Consider the following 14822-nt stretch of genomic DNA (forward strand, 5'->3'; position numbering starts at 1 on the left):
CATTTTGGGCAAGTAAACAAGTGTCGTGTAGTTTAGAAGTGTGTGCTAGTGATAAATTGTGTTTGTGTAAACAATGGAGCATGCGCGGCCTCCACCAGAGTTGTGCCTGGAGGGTGGCCCTGCCGCGCGCGCCGAGGCATGGCGCCGGTGGTATACACAATTCCAAGTATTCCTGAAGGCTTCAGGTGTCTATAAGGAGACAAGTGATGTGCAAGCCAGTTTGCTGGTAAACCTAATAGGGTCGGAAGGTTATAATGTGTATTTGACCTTCAGATTTACAAAAGATGAGAACCGCGATGACTTGCAAACCTTAGTAGACAAATTTAACGATCACTTTGGGACCAAACAGAATGAAACGATGGCACGATTCAAGTTTTTCTCTAGGAACCAGGAAAGTGGTGAATCTATAGACGAGTACGTAACGGCACTGAAAATACTTGCCCAGCAGTGCGAGTTCAAGGACCTCGAGGAGAGCCTAATGCGTGATCGCATAGTGTGCGGTGTTGCCAGTAGCAAAGTACGCGACCGCTTGCTTAGGGCGGAGGATCTAACTTTGGAAAAGGCGGTAAAGATAACTCAGGCGAATGAGATGTCAAGTGAAGAAAAGCGCCAAATCGAAGGCTCTAAGGTTGCCGTGGCAGCGTCATCGTCGGCAGTGGATGTACTGTATGGAACCTCTGGACAGTTTGCTGGGGGTGGCCGCGGCAGGCGCCGTTGGCGGGGACGCGGCGGCCGGCGCGGTGGTGGCGCGACGGCGCGCGACGGCGCCGCCGCCGGCCCGAGCGCGCCGGATCGCTCCTGCGCTGCCTGCGCGAGTACCTATTGCGACGGAGGTCAGCGGTGTCCAGCGAGAGGTGCAAAGTGTTTATTGTGCGGTGGTGCAGGTCATTTTAAGGTAAAGTGCCCATTTAGAAGACCAAACAAAGTGTATCAAATTGAAGAAGAGGACGGCTACAGTGACGACGACGAACTGTACTTCATCGATGGGGTCGATGTGGACTCTGATTATCGCAAAGACCGCAAAAAATGGTATGAAACTTTACTAGTTAGTGATAATCGTAGGGCCGAGACTTTTAAGCTTGATACTGGCTCGGATTTAAACGTTTATCAATGAAAAATTTCAAAAAATTGGGTCTTGACAGTAGTACTCTTATAACACCTGATAATATTAGGGCCGAATCATATTGCGGAAATTATGTACCTATGATCGGTTCGTGTATTATTAATTGGTTATATAAAGAACGTTTATATCCGTTGCGGTTTGTTATATCTCGAGACGATAGAAAGAGTGTTTTGGGCAAATATGCTTGTGAGGACTTAGGCCTGGTCAAACGCATATATTCGCTTACCTTAGATCATTATGAGGATCTCTTTCATGGCCTGGGTAAATTGCCGGGTGAGTATACTATTAGTATCGAGGAAGGAGCGCAACCGTCAGTCTGTCCGGTTCGCAAGATACCTATGGGCGTGCGCGACAAATTACAGGGTGAATTAGATCGCATGGTTAAAATGGGGGTCATTAGAAAAGTGTCCCACCCCACACCGTGGGTCAATGCGATTGTAGTGGCCGCGAAAAAAGATGGCAGTATACGCGTGTGCCTCGACCCGCGGCCGCTAAATCGCGTTGTGCGCCGCGCTCGCTACCCCCTCCCCGCGCTCGGTGAAATAGCCACAAAGCTACAGGGAGCGCGATATTTTAGCAAACTTGATGCTCGTTCAGGTTTTTGGATGGTACAAATAGACGATGCCAGTGCCGACCTATGTACATTTGGGACACCGTTCGGTAGGTACCAATTCTTACGCCTCCCATATGGTATAAACTGTGCGTCTGAGGTATTCCATTCTAAGGTTCGTCAAATTTTGGAAGATCTGGAGGGAGTAGAGTCCTTCGTCGATGATATTATAGTCTGGGGAAGTACCTTAGAGGAACACGATGCAAGATTAAAGTCGTTGCTAGACAGATCGCGCGAGGTAGGCATTAAATTTAATAAACAGAAGTGCGAATTTAGAGTTCAAAAGATTACTTATCTAGGTCACACGTTTAGTCATGAGGGTATGCGTGTTGATTCTGAGAAGGTTAAGGCTATCGAGAAGATGCCTTCTCCACACGACCGAGCGTCTCTGGAAAGGTTTTTAGGTATGGTGAATTACTTATCGAAATTCATACCTAACTACTCGGAAGTGGCGTCACCTTTACGAGCCCTGTTAAAAAAAGACACGGAATGGTGCTGGGAGCCCGAGCACGAGGCAGCCGCCGGACAGCTGCGGGCATTGGTGAGCGGCGCGCCTGTGCTGGCCCTGTACGCACCGCGCGCTCCAGTGCTGGTCTCGGTAGATGCTAGTCAGCACGCGTTGGGCGCTGTGATCCTTCAAGCGGGTCGGCCCGTTGAGTTTGCCTCTGCCACGCTAACAGATGCACAGACCAGGTATGCACAAATTGAAAAGGAGCTTCTTGCCATTGTCTTCGGACTGGAGCGTTTCCATCAATACGTGTACGCTCATGGTGACGTCACAATCGAAACGGATCACAAACCACTGGAGGCATTGTTTTCAAAACCTTTAGATGCTGTGCCAGCGCGTTTGCAGAGGATGATGCTTCGCATACAGGGTTATGATTTCAAGGTCGTGTATAAGCCAGGTAAATATATGTTTGTCGCAGATACATTGTCTCGAGCGCCCCTCCCGGATAACATCAGTGACAAAGTATCCGAAGAAATAAACGACCAGTCATGTTTCTTATTGGAAAATGTCAGATTCAGTGACGGTAAGTTACGTACTATCAGACAAGTGACTACAGACGATGATGAGTGTCAGTTAATAATTAAATATATACAGTCAGGTTGGCCGCACAGTAAATATGAAGTCAACGAAAAAGTGCGAGGACACTGGTCGTTGCGAAATAGTTTCGAATATGTGGATGGTATAATTTTCAAGGACAATTTAGTTTACATCCCCAAGGCGTTGAGGGCAGAAATGATAAGTCGCGTGCACGACGGACACATGGGCATCGATCGTTGTAAGCGGCACGCGCGTGACGTCATGTTCTGGCCGGGAATGAGTCGAGACGTGGAGCGCCGCGTGCGCCGCTGTGGGGCATGCGCCGCGCGCGCGCCGAGGGCCCAGCGGGAACCCATGCTGCCGCATGACATACCTGATTTACCGTGGATAAAAGTAGGTTCCGATATTTTTCAATATGGCTCTAAATATTTTCTTATACTGGTTGATTACTTTTCTAATTTTATCGAAGTAAGTCAAATCAAAAACATAGGAAGTAGGGCAGTCATAGAAGCCATGAAAGATCAGTTCGCAAGACACGGCATTCCTTGGGTATTAGTTACAGATAACGGACCTGCTTACGCATCCAAAGAGTTCGCGGATTTTAAAAAAGAATGGGAGTTCGATCATATTACGACATCTCCCCATTATGCTCAATCGAACGGTCGTAGCGAAAAAAGCGTGAGAACTATTAAGGACATTCTCATAAAATCTATAAATTCTGGTACTGACTTTTACTTAGGACTTTTAAACTTCCGAACCACACCCCGCGACAATTTAAGTTCGCCATCTCAGTTACTAATGGGACGCACGCTCAATACAAGATTACCGTCTCACGAGAGCAAACTTCGGCCGAGCCGAGATAACAGCCGTGACTACGAGAATATGGTACGTAACCAACAAACTAGTAAGCAACACTACGACCAACGAGCACGTGCGCTGCCTGAACTACAGCCGGGTGACCGGTTGCTGGTGGTGGACAGGCAACGCAGGAGACAAGCCCGTGTCGAGTCTCGAGCAAATCAACCTCGTTCCTACTTCGTGACTGATCGTTCCGACAGGCGGATCAGACGAAACAGGCGCCATTTAATAAAACTTGAGCGATGTTCACCCGTGGATGACAGCAACGTTGCTGACAAATTACCGAGTGACGACGAAGCCTGGTCGAGTGCCGACAGCGACAGCCTGCCGTCGCCTGACGGAGCTGGTGCTGCTCCTTGTCCTGCGCCTAACTCGCAACCACATACGGAAAAATCTCGCGAACCTAGACAGGCGGCGATTAAGGCACGCATTAATATGAAAAACTATATCTAACTCTTAATTTTTCCAGACCAATGAAAAAGTTACCCTTACAGTTATTGTCAATTAAAATAATTAATTAAGCTAATATAATCCTCATAATAATAATAATTAAAAAAAAAAAGGAGATCATTCTCCTTACTTACCTAAATACTCAATGTTAAGCTACGTTTACGTGCATGCAAGTGTGTATTTTACTGAGTTAAGAATGGTTATTTACTTATTTGTAGTACTCGTATGCGTGTGCTTCTGTTAAAGATTAGATTACGTGCATGTTTATCTAAAATAGTAATAATAACTATCGCATTGTCACTGTGTCAACTGGCACAATTACAATATGATCAATAATACGCGAAGCATCTTGTTTATTACTTTGTTAAGATATATAGTAATAACTGATATATACTTGCAGTAGCACAAATGTATTTATTCGTAACGATTAGACTGTTACGTCATTAATATATACAATTATTACTCCAATAATTATATCTTTTATATACCAATATAATAGTACTTCAACTTTATACTTATGTAAAGTTAGCTTCTATATCCATTGCAATTATAATAATGTAGCTTAAGCTTATGCTACTTATGTACTTATGACTTATTTTCGTAACGGGAAAAATGTTGTGTGGGTAATCATAAAGATATGTATTAGAGGGTAGAGAAAATAAAGTTCAGTTGTTATCGAATACGCTTTTCATTCACATCAAAAAATCAATAAAAGCAATATTCGAAAAAGTTTAAAATAGATTGTCATATAGCTAAGCGAAATTATCTAAGTCAAAGAATAAAAAATAGTCCCAACATTATTAAAGCAACCTGGAAAGTAATCAATGTGGAGACTGGTCGCTCGAAACACAAAGTGAATGATTTTAAACTAAATATTGATAACAAAATTATAGATTCCAATTTAGAAGTAGCTACAGAATTTGAAAATTTTTTCACTGACGTACCAGTTTTCACAACTAAGGATTTAAATTCATCACCCTCATCTGCTGTTACTCTATTAAAAGATAACGCTCCAGAGTGTTGTGGAGATTTTCATTTTGAACGTGTTTGTACCTCCGATGTAGTAAAGGCGTTTAATTCGGTTAATGTCAAAAAAACGAATGACCTCTGGGGAGTCTCTGTCCATGCTGTCAAATCCTTAGTAGAAATTATAGCGCCTGACTTAGTAATTATATTTAACAACAGTGTTGATTGCGGCGTTTCCTTATTTAATGAAACATAGTAAAATAACTCCTTTATTTAAATCGGGTAGCAACTCTGACCCCACTAACTTTAGACCGATATCTGTGCTACCAACGTTCAGTAAGATTTTTGAAAAATTAATTCTTTCTCAATTAGTACGACATTTTAACGTCAATAATTTAATGCATAATAAGCAGTTTGGTTTTACACGGGGTCGCTCGACAACCGATGCTGGTGTTGAGCTAATTAAGCATATCTTCGATGCCTGGGAGGAGTCACGAGATGCTATAGGTATCTTCTGTGATTTGTCTAAGGCCTTCGACTGCGTTTGTCATGAAACATTAATCAGGAAACTACACTATTATGGAGTTAGAGGAGCGGCACTGGATTTACTTAAGTCCTACTTAAATGGTAGAACACAAAGGGTCGATGTGAATGGACAGCGATCACCGGGGTCATTGGTCTCTATGGGTGTACCACAGGGGTCAATATTGGGACCTTTCCTGTTCCTTATCTACATAAATGACTTGCCATTCCTTGTAAAGACCCACCATGATATAGTATTGTTTGCAGACGACACTTCACTTATTTTCAAAGTCAAACGACAGCAACGAGCTTACAATGATGTAAACGATGCTATTTCTAAAGTAGTAAATTGGTTCAATGTTAATAATTTATTGTTAAATGAGAATAAGATTAAATGTATTAAGTTTGTCACTAGTAATGTAAGGCATGTGTGTCACAGACAGACAAGTGTCATTGTGAAGGATGAGGAATTGGAATTAGTTGATAGTACAGTTTTTCTTGGTATAACTTTAGATTCTAACCCCTTCAAACCTGAATTACGAGATTGTGTTTAAAAAAATATTTCTGTCAATTAACTGTATATTTATGGTCTAAATGAACGATTTTAGGTAAAAAAAATTTTTTTTTTTATTTATATTTTTCTAGATATTTTTGTGTCCATTGTAATGGACAGGAGGACTTAACTGTTGCTTTAATTGTATATATGTATTAGTTTATGTGAGGTTTTTAAGTTGGGCATTAAGGGTACTAAAATAATATGTAACACGTTTTTTTATTATTATTTGGTATAAAAAATGAAAAAACGCAAACTCATTATGTGTTTTGGTGGAATGCTCTAAAACAATTCCTTTCACTTACAAAACACAAATGTATATCGCATTTTAGGCAGTAGACATGTGTTTTGCCTTTACAGCCAGGTTTTTTGCACCTTGTAGCTTCTTTTTTTTTGTCGTATTCTGGTAAATGGTCGACAGTGTCGTACTGTATTTCACTAGCTGGCCTAAATTCGATACACCGGCGACTCTTCGGTGTACTAGGTGGTGTATTTATTGGACTGCTGTTTCCAGAACTAGATGGACGTCCTCTTTTTCTTGAAAGAAGTGGTTGTCCCATTTTTATTAGAGCTTCAGCTACTCGTTGTCGGAAATGCAGAAGGTCTAAAATATCTTTGTCTAATATTTTACAAACTTGACAGTCTTCTTTATATTCTAACCAGCTGTTAGTCACCGCCAAGTCAATCGCGTGAAATATCATTCGCAACGTCCATTTTTTAGACCTTATAAAAATGCGGTACAGGCTAAGTAAATGGTCAATTTTATCAACGCCTCCCATACCGTTGTTATATAGTCGTACAAGTTCTGACGTGGAATTGATATGTACTCTTTCGACACTTTGTTCCATCTTCGCGCCTCATCTTCCTCTCCGATCCCAACAAAATTAGATGCAAGTATTACAGCTTTGTTATCCATCCATTTGAGGACTACCACATCTTTTGAGCTATTGGTAACTTGTTCTGAGTATCCTCTTTCTTTTTTTGCGCCTTCCCTGTCAGTAATGAGGGGTGGGTTTTGAAATCTGTTTACTCTGATCGTTCCTCCTGCATATATTTCTCTTTCACGCAGATCTCTCAGCAAATTGTAGTTAGAAAAATAATTATCAAAGAAAAGGAAATGTCCAGAGCAAGCTATCCGTTGAGAAAGCTGATATACATACGCAGCTGGTGCACCGTAACGCAAGACATAATTTTAAGCTATTGCATAGCTTCTATCGCGGGCTTTGAGCGCGGGGACCGAATCGAGAAATTCCGTAACGAAAAAACCTCACGCTCTCTTTTTTTTTTTATCTATATTTGTTGTGGCTCCTTGATAAATAATGAAGTCATAGACCAGCCCGCTCTTGCCACAAAGCATAAAAATTTTGATACCCCATGGCTCTGGTTTTCCTTTGACATATTGTTTGATATTCAGATTCCCTCTAAAGGGAACAATCTGCTCATCAACACTTAGAATTTGTTCCAGTTTCAGCTCTAGGCACCGTTCCCTGATCGAATCGTATAAATGTCGGACTTTGATTAGTCGGTCACTGTTTCCATTTGGAATAGAACTGTTGTCAATAATATGCAAATTATTTCTCAACTGCATAAAACGGTCCCTGGGCATGTTTTCTAAAAATACTTTCATATCCAAAGTTCTATCCCAATACATTCTAATTCGTGGAAACTTTAGATTTCCCATAATAATATGGAGGGCTAAAAATATTTTCATTTCGGTCAGCGAACATTGTTTGTAGTTACGGACGTTTTTTGTGTTGGCATATAAATTGGTATTAAAAACTATTTCTTCTAGCAGAGACTCCGGAATATATTTATTGAAGTATTCTATCGGTGCCAATGGTGATTCAATTTCTGATATTGGTGAAGATGACCAGACAAATGCAGGAGTTTCAAATTGAAGATGCTTTCTCCATGTGATATCTGGTTTGTTAGTTTTTTTATTAGTTCTATAATTATTTGATCCACTCACTACTGATTCATCCTCCTCTTCGATTTCTTGTTCAACTTCCAAGTTTTCTTCGAGTGGTTGTGGTTCATTTGGGCGTACAATATCACTACCCACACGAGTTGACGTTGATGATGCTGGCTGTATAATTTCATCATCACTTTCTTCGTCGAGGTCTGACAGCGTACCATTTTCTAGAAGATCCAGCAGACTTGCAACGTCTTTGTTTCTTGATAAATCAAGTACTAAAACACAGAAAAAGTAATAATATTCAGTAACATAATATATTACTTGTACACTTTTTTATTTACAGTCGGATCCTAATGTCCATTCCAGTGGACAAACAAAGTTACTCATATTTTGCCAGGAATATTGATAAAAGTTACTTAGATTTTTAGATAAATACAAACATTAACGTCCAACCTACTTGAAAAAAAATATGTTACATAAACAATCAATTTGCCAAAGAAAATAATTGAACAAAGTTAGCTTACCCGTACTGCGTCTACTCATGGCTGCCGTCAACATTCGACTTATTGTTTCGATATACCCACATAATTTTTCTTAGAACTTGATGAAGCATAAACAATTCACAATGACTAAAGAGCACGGCTAAATGTTTACATTACCTTTAGAACAACACTGGATCACATTACAAAAAAATATCAGTAATGTCCATTGATATGGACGCCGGGTCTGAAGGGGCTAAACTCCAGTGGGGTCCCCATATTGCTACTCTTTCGAATAGACTGAGTTCTGCAGCTTTTGCAGTAAGCAAAATCCGTCAGTTAACTGATGTCAAAACAGCTCGATTAGTATATTTTAGTTACTTCCATAGCATTATGTCTGTAACCGCCAGAGGACACCCTGGAGTCAGCTCTCAGCGATAACTCAGTTTAATATTTATTTACGGAGCCTGCTGGTTCGGAAATCCAATTCCTCCCACGGTGGGACGTAGTTGGAGCGTCAAACAAACACCACTTAATTAGATTCCTATTTATTTTGCACTAGCACACACTTAGTCTAGACCTTAGGCACCAAACTTAAGCACTAAACACTAACACTATAGGCACTTTCACTATAACGTTATTCTAGTACTTACTAAGGTAAAATAACTAAGCGGTCCACGTAACTAGCACTAAAACCACTATTACCACTAATACTGATCACAACTTTAGGGCACTTTCACTTTTTCCTCACTTTTCCTTCTTGTTTTCCGATCGCTTGAACTGAACTGAACTAACTGACTGAACAGCAGGCCGTATCTCGCCTGCTTATATAGGGCGAATACGAGGTCTCGAAAGTAACTCCAGATAATTCGAGAACGGCCTCGTTACGTGGACTTCTCTTTCTTGTGCTATCTCTTTCTCGCATTGGGCGTAGAACTTTCCCCGTATTTAACCACCTTTTCGGGTTTATCTCGGGAACCCTGAGGTTTTCAGTGATGAACCGTACCTTTTTAGAAAGCATTTACGAAGATCTACCCTATTATACTAGTTTCAGCTGAAAATATTCATAAATATAAGAATTATCTCAATCGATAGTTCAACTCCATACAAAAATAACTTTAAGTCTTAATATCTCGATAATTCTAGGCCCAATGCTTACAATGCTTGTGTCTACGGATAGCTAACCCTATTTTCTAACTATACAGGTCACTACGATCCCTGGGGAAAGCCTAACTTGGGAGAAATCAGGTGAAATTGGGTCGCCTCGGCCCGAACATATAAATACCGCGCACCGAAGTCCGCACCGCTCAGTACGCTTCCGGCTTCCGCAGCGATCGCACCGGCCGCTCACCCGCGGTGATGACGTCACGTAACAAGCTGACACAAAAACGCTATTTTCATAGCGACTACAATTTTATCCTTTTTCTAGTCAATCGACCGATAAGTCAATCATACAAAGTGTGCTTGTGTCAACTTATTTCTATCCTATAGCTAGGCACCCTATAGCTATTTTATCTAGTTTTACGCGTTAGGTAATTCTTTCCGGCCCGGGTCTGTACCGTCCGAGCATTCGTCTCGGCAGGGGTCCATGCTGTCCGTAACAGTCTGCCCCCGCTGACGCTCCTGCGACTGCTCCTGTTGCAACGGTAGGACAGCCAACTTTGTGACGGGCCTCCGGAACACGCCTCCTCGGGTTTGAACGTCAGCCGATCGTATTCCACCATCCGGTCCTGGGTACACCTGGGTGACGATGCCGCGTGGCCACACATTGCGCGGCAGGTTTCCGTCCACTATTATTACATAGTCGCCCTTCTGGATTGGCCTGACCCTGTTATTTGATGATTGGCGCGGTGCGAGTGTTGGCAGGTACTCCCGTATCCATCTTCGCCAGAAGTGGTCGGCCAAAGCTTGGCTGGCCCGCCAAGTCCTGCGGTCCGCTTCCTCGCACGGTCCGGTCGATGGAGCTCCCGTTGAGCTTCCCAGGAGAAAATGAGCCGGTGTCAACGCTTCCTCATCCCTCGGGTCCACTGAAACATGGGTCAGTGGCCGTGCGTTGACAGTATTTTCTGCCTCTGCCAGTATGGTCAGCAACAATTCTTCTTTGGGTGCCTTTGTGTGTAATGTTGCTGTTAGGGCGTTCTTTACGGAGCGTACTAATCTTTCCCAAGCTCCGCCTTGGTTAGGTGCACCGGGTGGAATAAACTTCCATGTGACGTTGTGTTGTACGCCGAACTCTCGAAGTGCTGGTAACCACTCCTTGTAGGCGTTGCGTAGTTCGACGTCCGCTCCCCTGAAGTTTGTCGCATTGTCGCTGTAAATGACTGCGGGCCATCCTCGTCGTGCCGCTAGTCGCCTGAGAGCCATTATCGCCGAGTCCGTTGAGAGACTATGGACGATCTCCAGATGTATGGCTCGCGTCGTTAAGCATGTAAACAATGCAACCAATCTTTTTTCATGCCTTCGTCCGATGGTCACTTGTTCATCTTTATCCGGGCGGGTAGCTTCATCCGCCGGATTTTCTTTTGTGGGAACCTAGCGCCATTGTTTTGGTATTGTCAGTTCCGCTATTTCACCTAAGCGGTTGGCTACATAGGCGCTGTATCGTTTCGCGTCGTTGCGGACCCAGTGTAGCACCGTCCTTGAGTCTGTCCACATGATGACCTGATCTGGTGTCAGACGGTGCTCCTCCCGGATGGTCTGCTGTAGCCTTGACCCGATGAGCGCCGACTGAAGTTCCATGCGTGGTATGCTGAGTTGCCTCGTTGGCCCAACCTTACTTTTTGCCGCGATTAGGCTCACTTGGGCCTCCCCGCCATTTGAGGCTACTCGCCAGTACGCCACGCATGCGTATGCTTTGGTGCTGGCGTCCACGAACACATGTAGTTCCCTTCTCGCCACTGCCCCCGTTGAACAGCTTCTTGGCCCACAGATTTTGCAGCTGAACTTTTGCTGTTATAGTATAGTGGCTTAACAGCCCCAGCGGGTCATATACTGACATCACGGCCGATAACATTTGCCTCTTCGTAGGCGTCTGTATCATTTCCTTCACTTCGGCCGGTACCCTTATCATTGTTGTGTTGAAACCCAACTGGTCGGTTTCAGGGTTCCAGTACATCCCGAGGATCTTATTTTCCTTGCCTTTGCCGAGCTGTGCCGGTGTACTTGCGTGTAACTCCGTCGGGATCTGCTGGAGTAGCTTCACACTGTTTGAAGTCCACCCTCGTAACTGGAACCCTCCCTTGGCGTGAGACGACGCAACTTGCGTAGCACGATGTAAGAGTTCCTTCTCATCCGGGTAGCTGGCTACGTAATCGTCCATGTAATGATTACGTGTGATGTCTTCCACAGCATCCGGGAACTCATCAGCGTTGTCCATAGCGTTTCTATTTCTGACGCTATGGGCCAGAAATGGTGAGCTTGCTGCACCAAAAAGCATGCTCGTCATTTTGTAAAATTGCGGATTCCCTGTCCGGCGGTCCCCTCTCCAAATGAACATTTGTGACGGTTGATCCTCGGCCCTTATTTTTACTTGGAGGAACATTTCCTGTAGATCCGCCACAACTGCAAATTGCCCTTCGCGGAACCGAAAGAGAATCCCTATAATTGACTGTAGTAGATCCGGTCCTTCTAAAAGAAAATCGTTTAGGCATTTCCCTTGAACGCGACACGCAGCGTCGAAGACTAGCCTTATCTTTCCCGGTTTGTTCGGATTAGTTACCGCAAAATACAAATACAAATAAATACAAATAATTTTATTGAAAACAGTATAAGTACAGTGTTAGCACTTAAAGACTAAGGATTAAGGATAAGGAAAAGTTTACAAATGCCTGAACTAGGAGTTCCTGTGTTTCAGGCAGAATAGGACCATATTAATTAATTTGTAATTATTCACTTAATTATAATTATAAATAGTACACAATAAAAATCTGGTAGGGTGATAACCTTAACAAAATAACTTATTTAAGTATTCTATATCAAAGTACAGTAAGAAATCATTTTACGACTATTAGTAAGTTCTCTGTATCAGTTAGATCTGTCCACAATAGTTTTCTTTGTACGGTTTGTATACATATAATATCTTTGCGCCTTTTGTTAGTATATGCAGTGTTGAAAGGAATTTTGGTGTGCTGCTTAAGTGTTGTGCTTAATATAAATAGTTGACGAACAGTTAGTACTTCACATGCTTTATAAAGGAGTTCAGTGGGGTATAAGAATGGGCGGTAAGTAGCTACCTTTAGTACAGCTCTCTGGGCTCTTTCTAGGTTTATTAGTGTTGTTTTAGCTGTACCACCCCAGGAAGAAATACAGTAACTTAGTATCGATTGACACAGTGAAAAGTATACTTGCTTGATTAAAGTTTGATCACCTATCGATCGAAGTTTTTTAAATACAAATATTAATTTTCGAACTCTATTGCACAATGCTTCAATGTGATTTTTAAAAGAGAGAGTTTCGTCAATAATGACTCCCAAATACTTAATGTTGTCAGTAATAGCTATAGATGGGCATGTACAGGGCTTATTTGTTTCGTCCTCACAGTTATGTGCGTAAAGTGTGTGATTATTTGACATTGGGTCTGATTTCCGCATGGAAAAGCTTATAAAGTTTGTTTTGTCAGAGTTCAGTGTTAGTAGATGAAGTTTTAGCCAGTTAGTTACAACATTGAATCCTCGTTGTGCGTACTCGTAAACCTCGTTTGTTGACTTTGCGGAAAAAAGTAGCGCAGTGTCATCTGCGTAGGAAATGATTTTGCCACTATCTATCTTTAGATTGCATAGATCTTTAGATTAATGTAAATTAAAAATAGGGTAGAGGCCAAAACGCTCCCTTGTGGCAAGCCGTAAGATGTGTTTTCTAAATCTGAGCTGATGATGTTATCTATTTTTACGCATTGAGTTCGTCCGTTTAGGTAGCTCGCGATTAATTTGTGCTGTGTGCCCCTAATACCTAGTGATTCAAGCTTGTGCAGTAAAATGGAAATAGAAACGGTGTCAAAAGCTTTTGCGAGGTCCAGAAAAATTCCAATTGTCTTATTACCCTTGTCTAGTTCCTGAACTAAATAGTCTGTCAATTCGTGTACAGCATCTGCAGTTGATAACTTGGACCTAAAACCAAACTGCGTCTTTGACAAAAAAGCATGCTTCTCCAAATATTGCACAAGTCTATTATTAATAATTTTTTCCAGAATTTTTGATGTCGCTGGCAAAAGAGAAATCGGTCTATAATTTGTTACTTGAACTTTGCTTCCAGATTTATAGACAGGGATTACAACGGATTTTTTAAGACATTTCGGAAATATTCCTTCAGAGATGCACTTTTGAAATATATATGTTAGTGGTGGAACCAGGATATGTCTGAATGCCTTTATTATTTTGTTCGATATGCCATCCCAACCGACCGCGGAATCGTCTTTTAGGCTCATGATAATCCTTTCAACCTCAGCTTCATCCGTGTTTAATAGGACAAATGATTTCGAGGATTTATATGTACTAAAATGTATTCTTGAGGGGGGTGAAGACGGATCCTCCTGGATTTTATCAGCCAGGTTTTTGCCTATGTTAACGAAAAATTCATTTGTGCTATTTGCAGCTAGCAATTCAGACGGGCCTACTTTCAACAAACTTGCAGATGATTCACGTTGTTTTGTTGTGTATGTTACGTTTTTAATATATTTCCAAACTAATTTACTGTTTTTTCCAGCAATTTCCAGCTGTTTTTTGTCGTAGTTTGTTTTTACGTTTTTCAATAGGTTGTTACAAAAATTACGATATCTTTTATACGACAGTTGCAATATAAGATTGTCTGGATTTGCTTTAGCTTTCAGGTGAAGTTTATCCCTGTGTCTCATGGATCGAAGAAGTCCTGGGGTAATCCATGGTTTTATATTAAAATTCTTGCTATTTAAACGTGTATTATAAGTGTTAAGTAATATTGCTTGTTGGACATTTTTAATCAAGTAGAGCATACTATTTTCTGCATCAGCAGAATTATAAACGGGGCCAAAGTCAATATTGCATAAATCATCTCTAAGTTTGTTTATGTTTAATTTAGAGACAAATTGCGTGCGAGTGCATGTGTTACGTGATTTACGATATAGGGTTAGTAGGGCAGCTCTATGGTCGGTCACTGTAGAGTTAGTAACAAGTGCTAATGCCGAATAATTCGATTTTACCATAATATGATCTAAGCAAGACCCGCTTTGGTGCGTAGGAAGCGTGTGCGCTGGGAGTAAGCCATGGAAAGAGCATAGGTTAAGGTAGCTCTGGGCTGTCAAAGACGATTCGCTGCTTTCAGCTAGTAT

General features: G+C 41.9%; 1 protein-coding gene across 1 annotated transcript; it reads right to left on the reverse strand.

Annotated features, from left to right (window-relative positions):
• Positions 1-7153: 7153 nt before the first annotated feature.
• Positions 7154-10885, reverse strand: LOC133525346 (uncharacterized). The gene is made up of 3 exons (XM_061861629.1): positions 10141-10885; positions 8097-8317; positions 7154-7198 (listed from the first exon to the last, which is right to left on the reverse strand). The coding sequence occupies exons 1-3, from the start codon at positions 10883-10885 to the stop codon at positions 7154-7156; spliced, it is 1011 nt and encodes a 336-aa protein (XP_061717613.1).
• Positions 10886-14822: the final 3937 nt, after the last annotated feature.

This window comes from Cydia pomonella, chromosome 14 (genome assembly GCF_033807575.1).
Source record: "Cydia pomonella isolate Wapato2018A chromosome 14, ilCydPomo1, whole genome shotgun sequence".
NCBI classification, from domain to species: Eukaryota; Metazoa; Arthropoda; class Insecta; order Lepidoptera; family Tortricidae; genus Cydia; species Cydia pomonella.

What these genes read in the sequence shown, in the direction of transcription:
- LOC133525346 (XM_061861629.1), bottom strand. Translation starts at nt 10,885, where the DNA reads ATGGCTCTCAGGCGACTAGCGGCACGACGAGGATGGCCCGCAGTCATT. An exon ending in ACAGGAGCAGTCGCAGGAGC is followed by an intron (nt 8,318 to 10,140) that starts GTCAGCGGGGGC and finishes TCTGTGTTTTAG; the next exon opens with TACTTGATTTATCAAGAAAC. An exon ending in AAGAGGAGGATGAATCAGTA is followed by an intron (nt 7,199 to 8,096) that starts GTGAGTGGATCA and finishes ATTTGCTGAGAG; the next exon opens with ATCTGCGTGAAAGAGAAATA.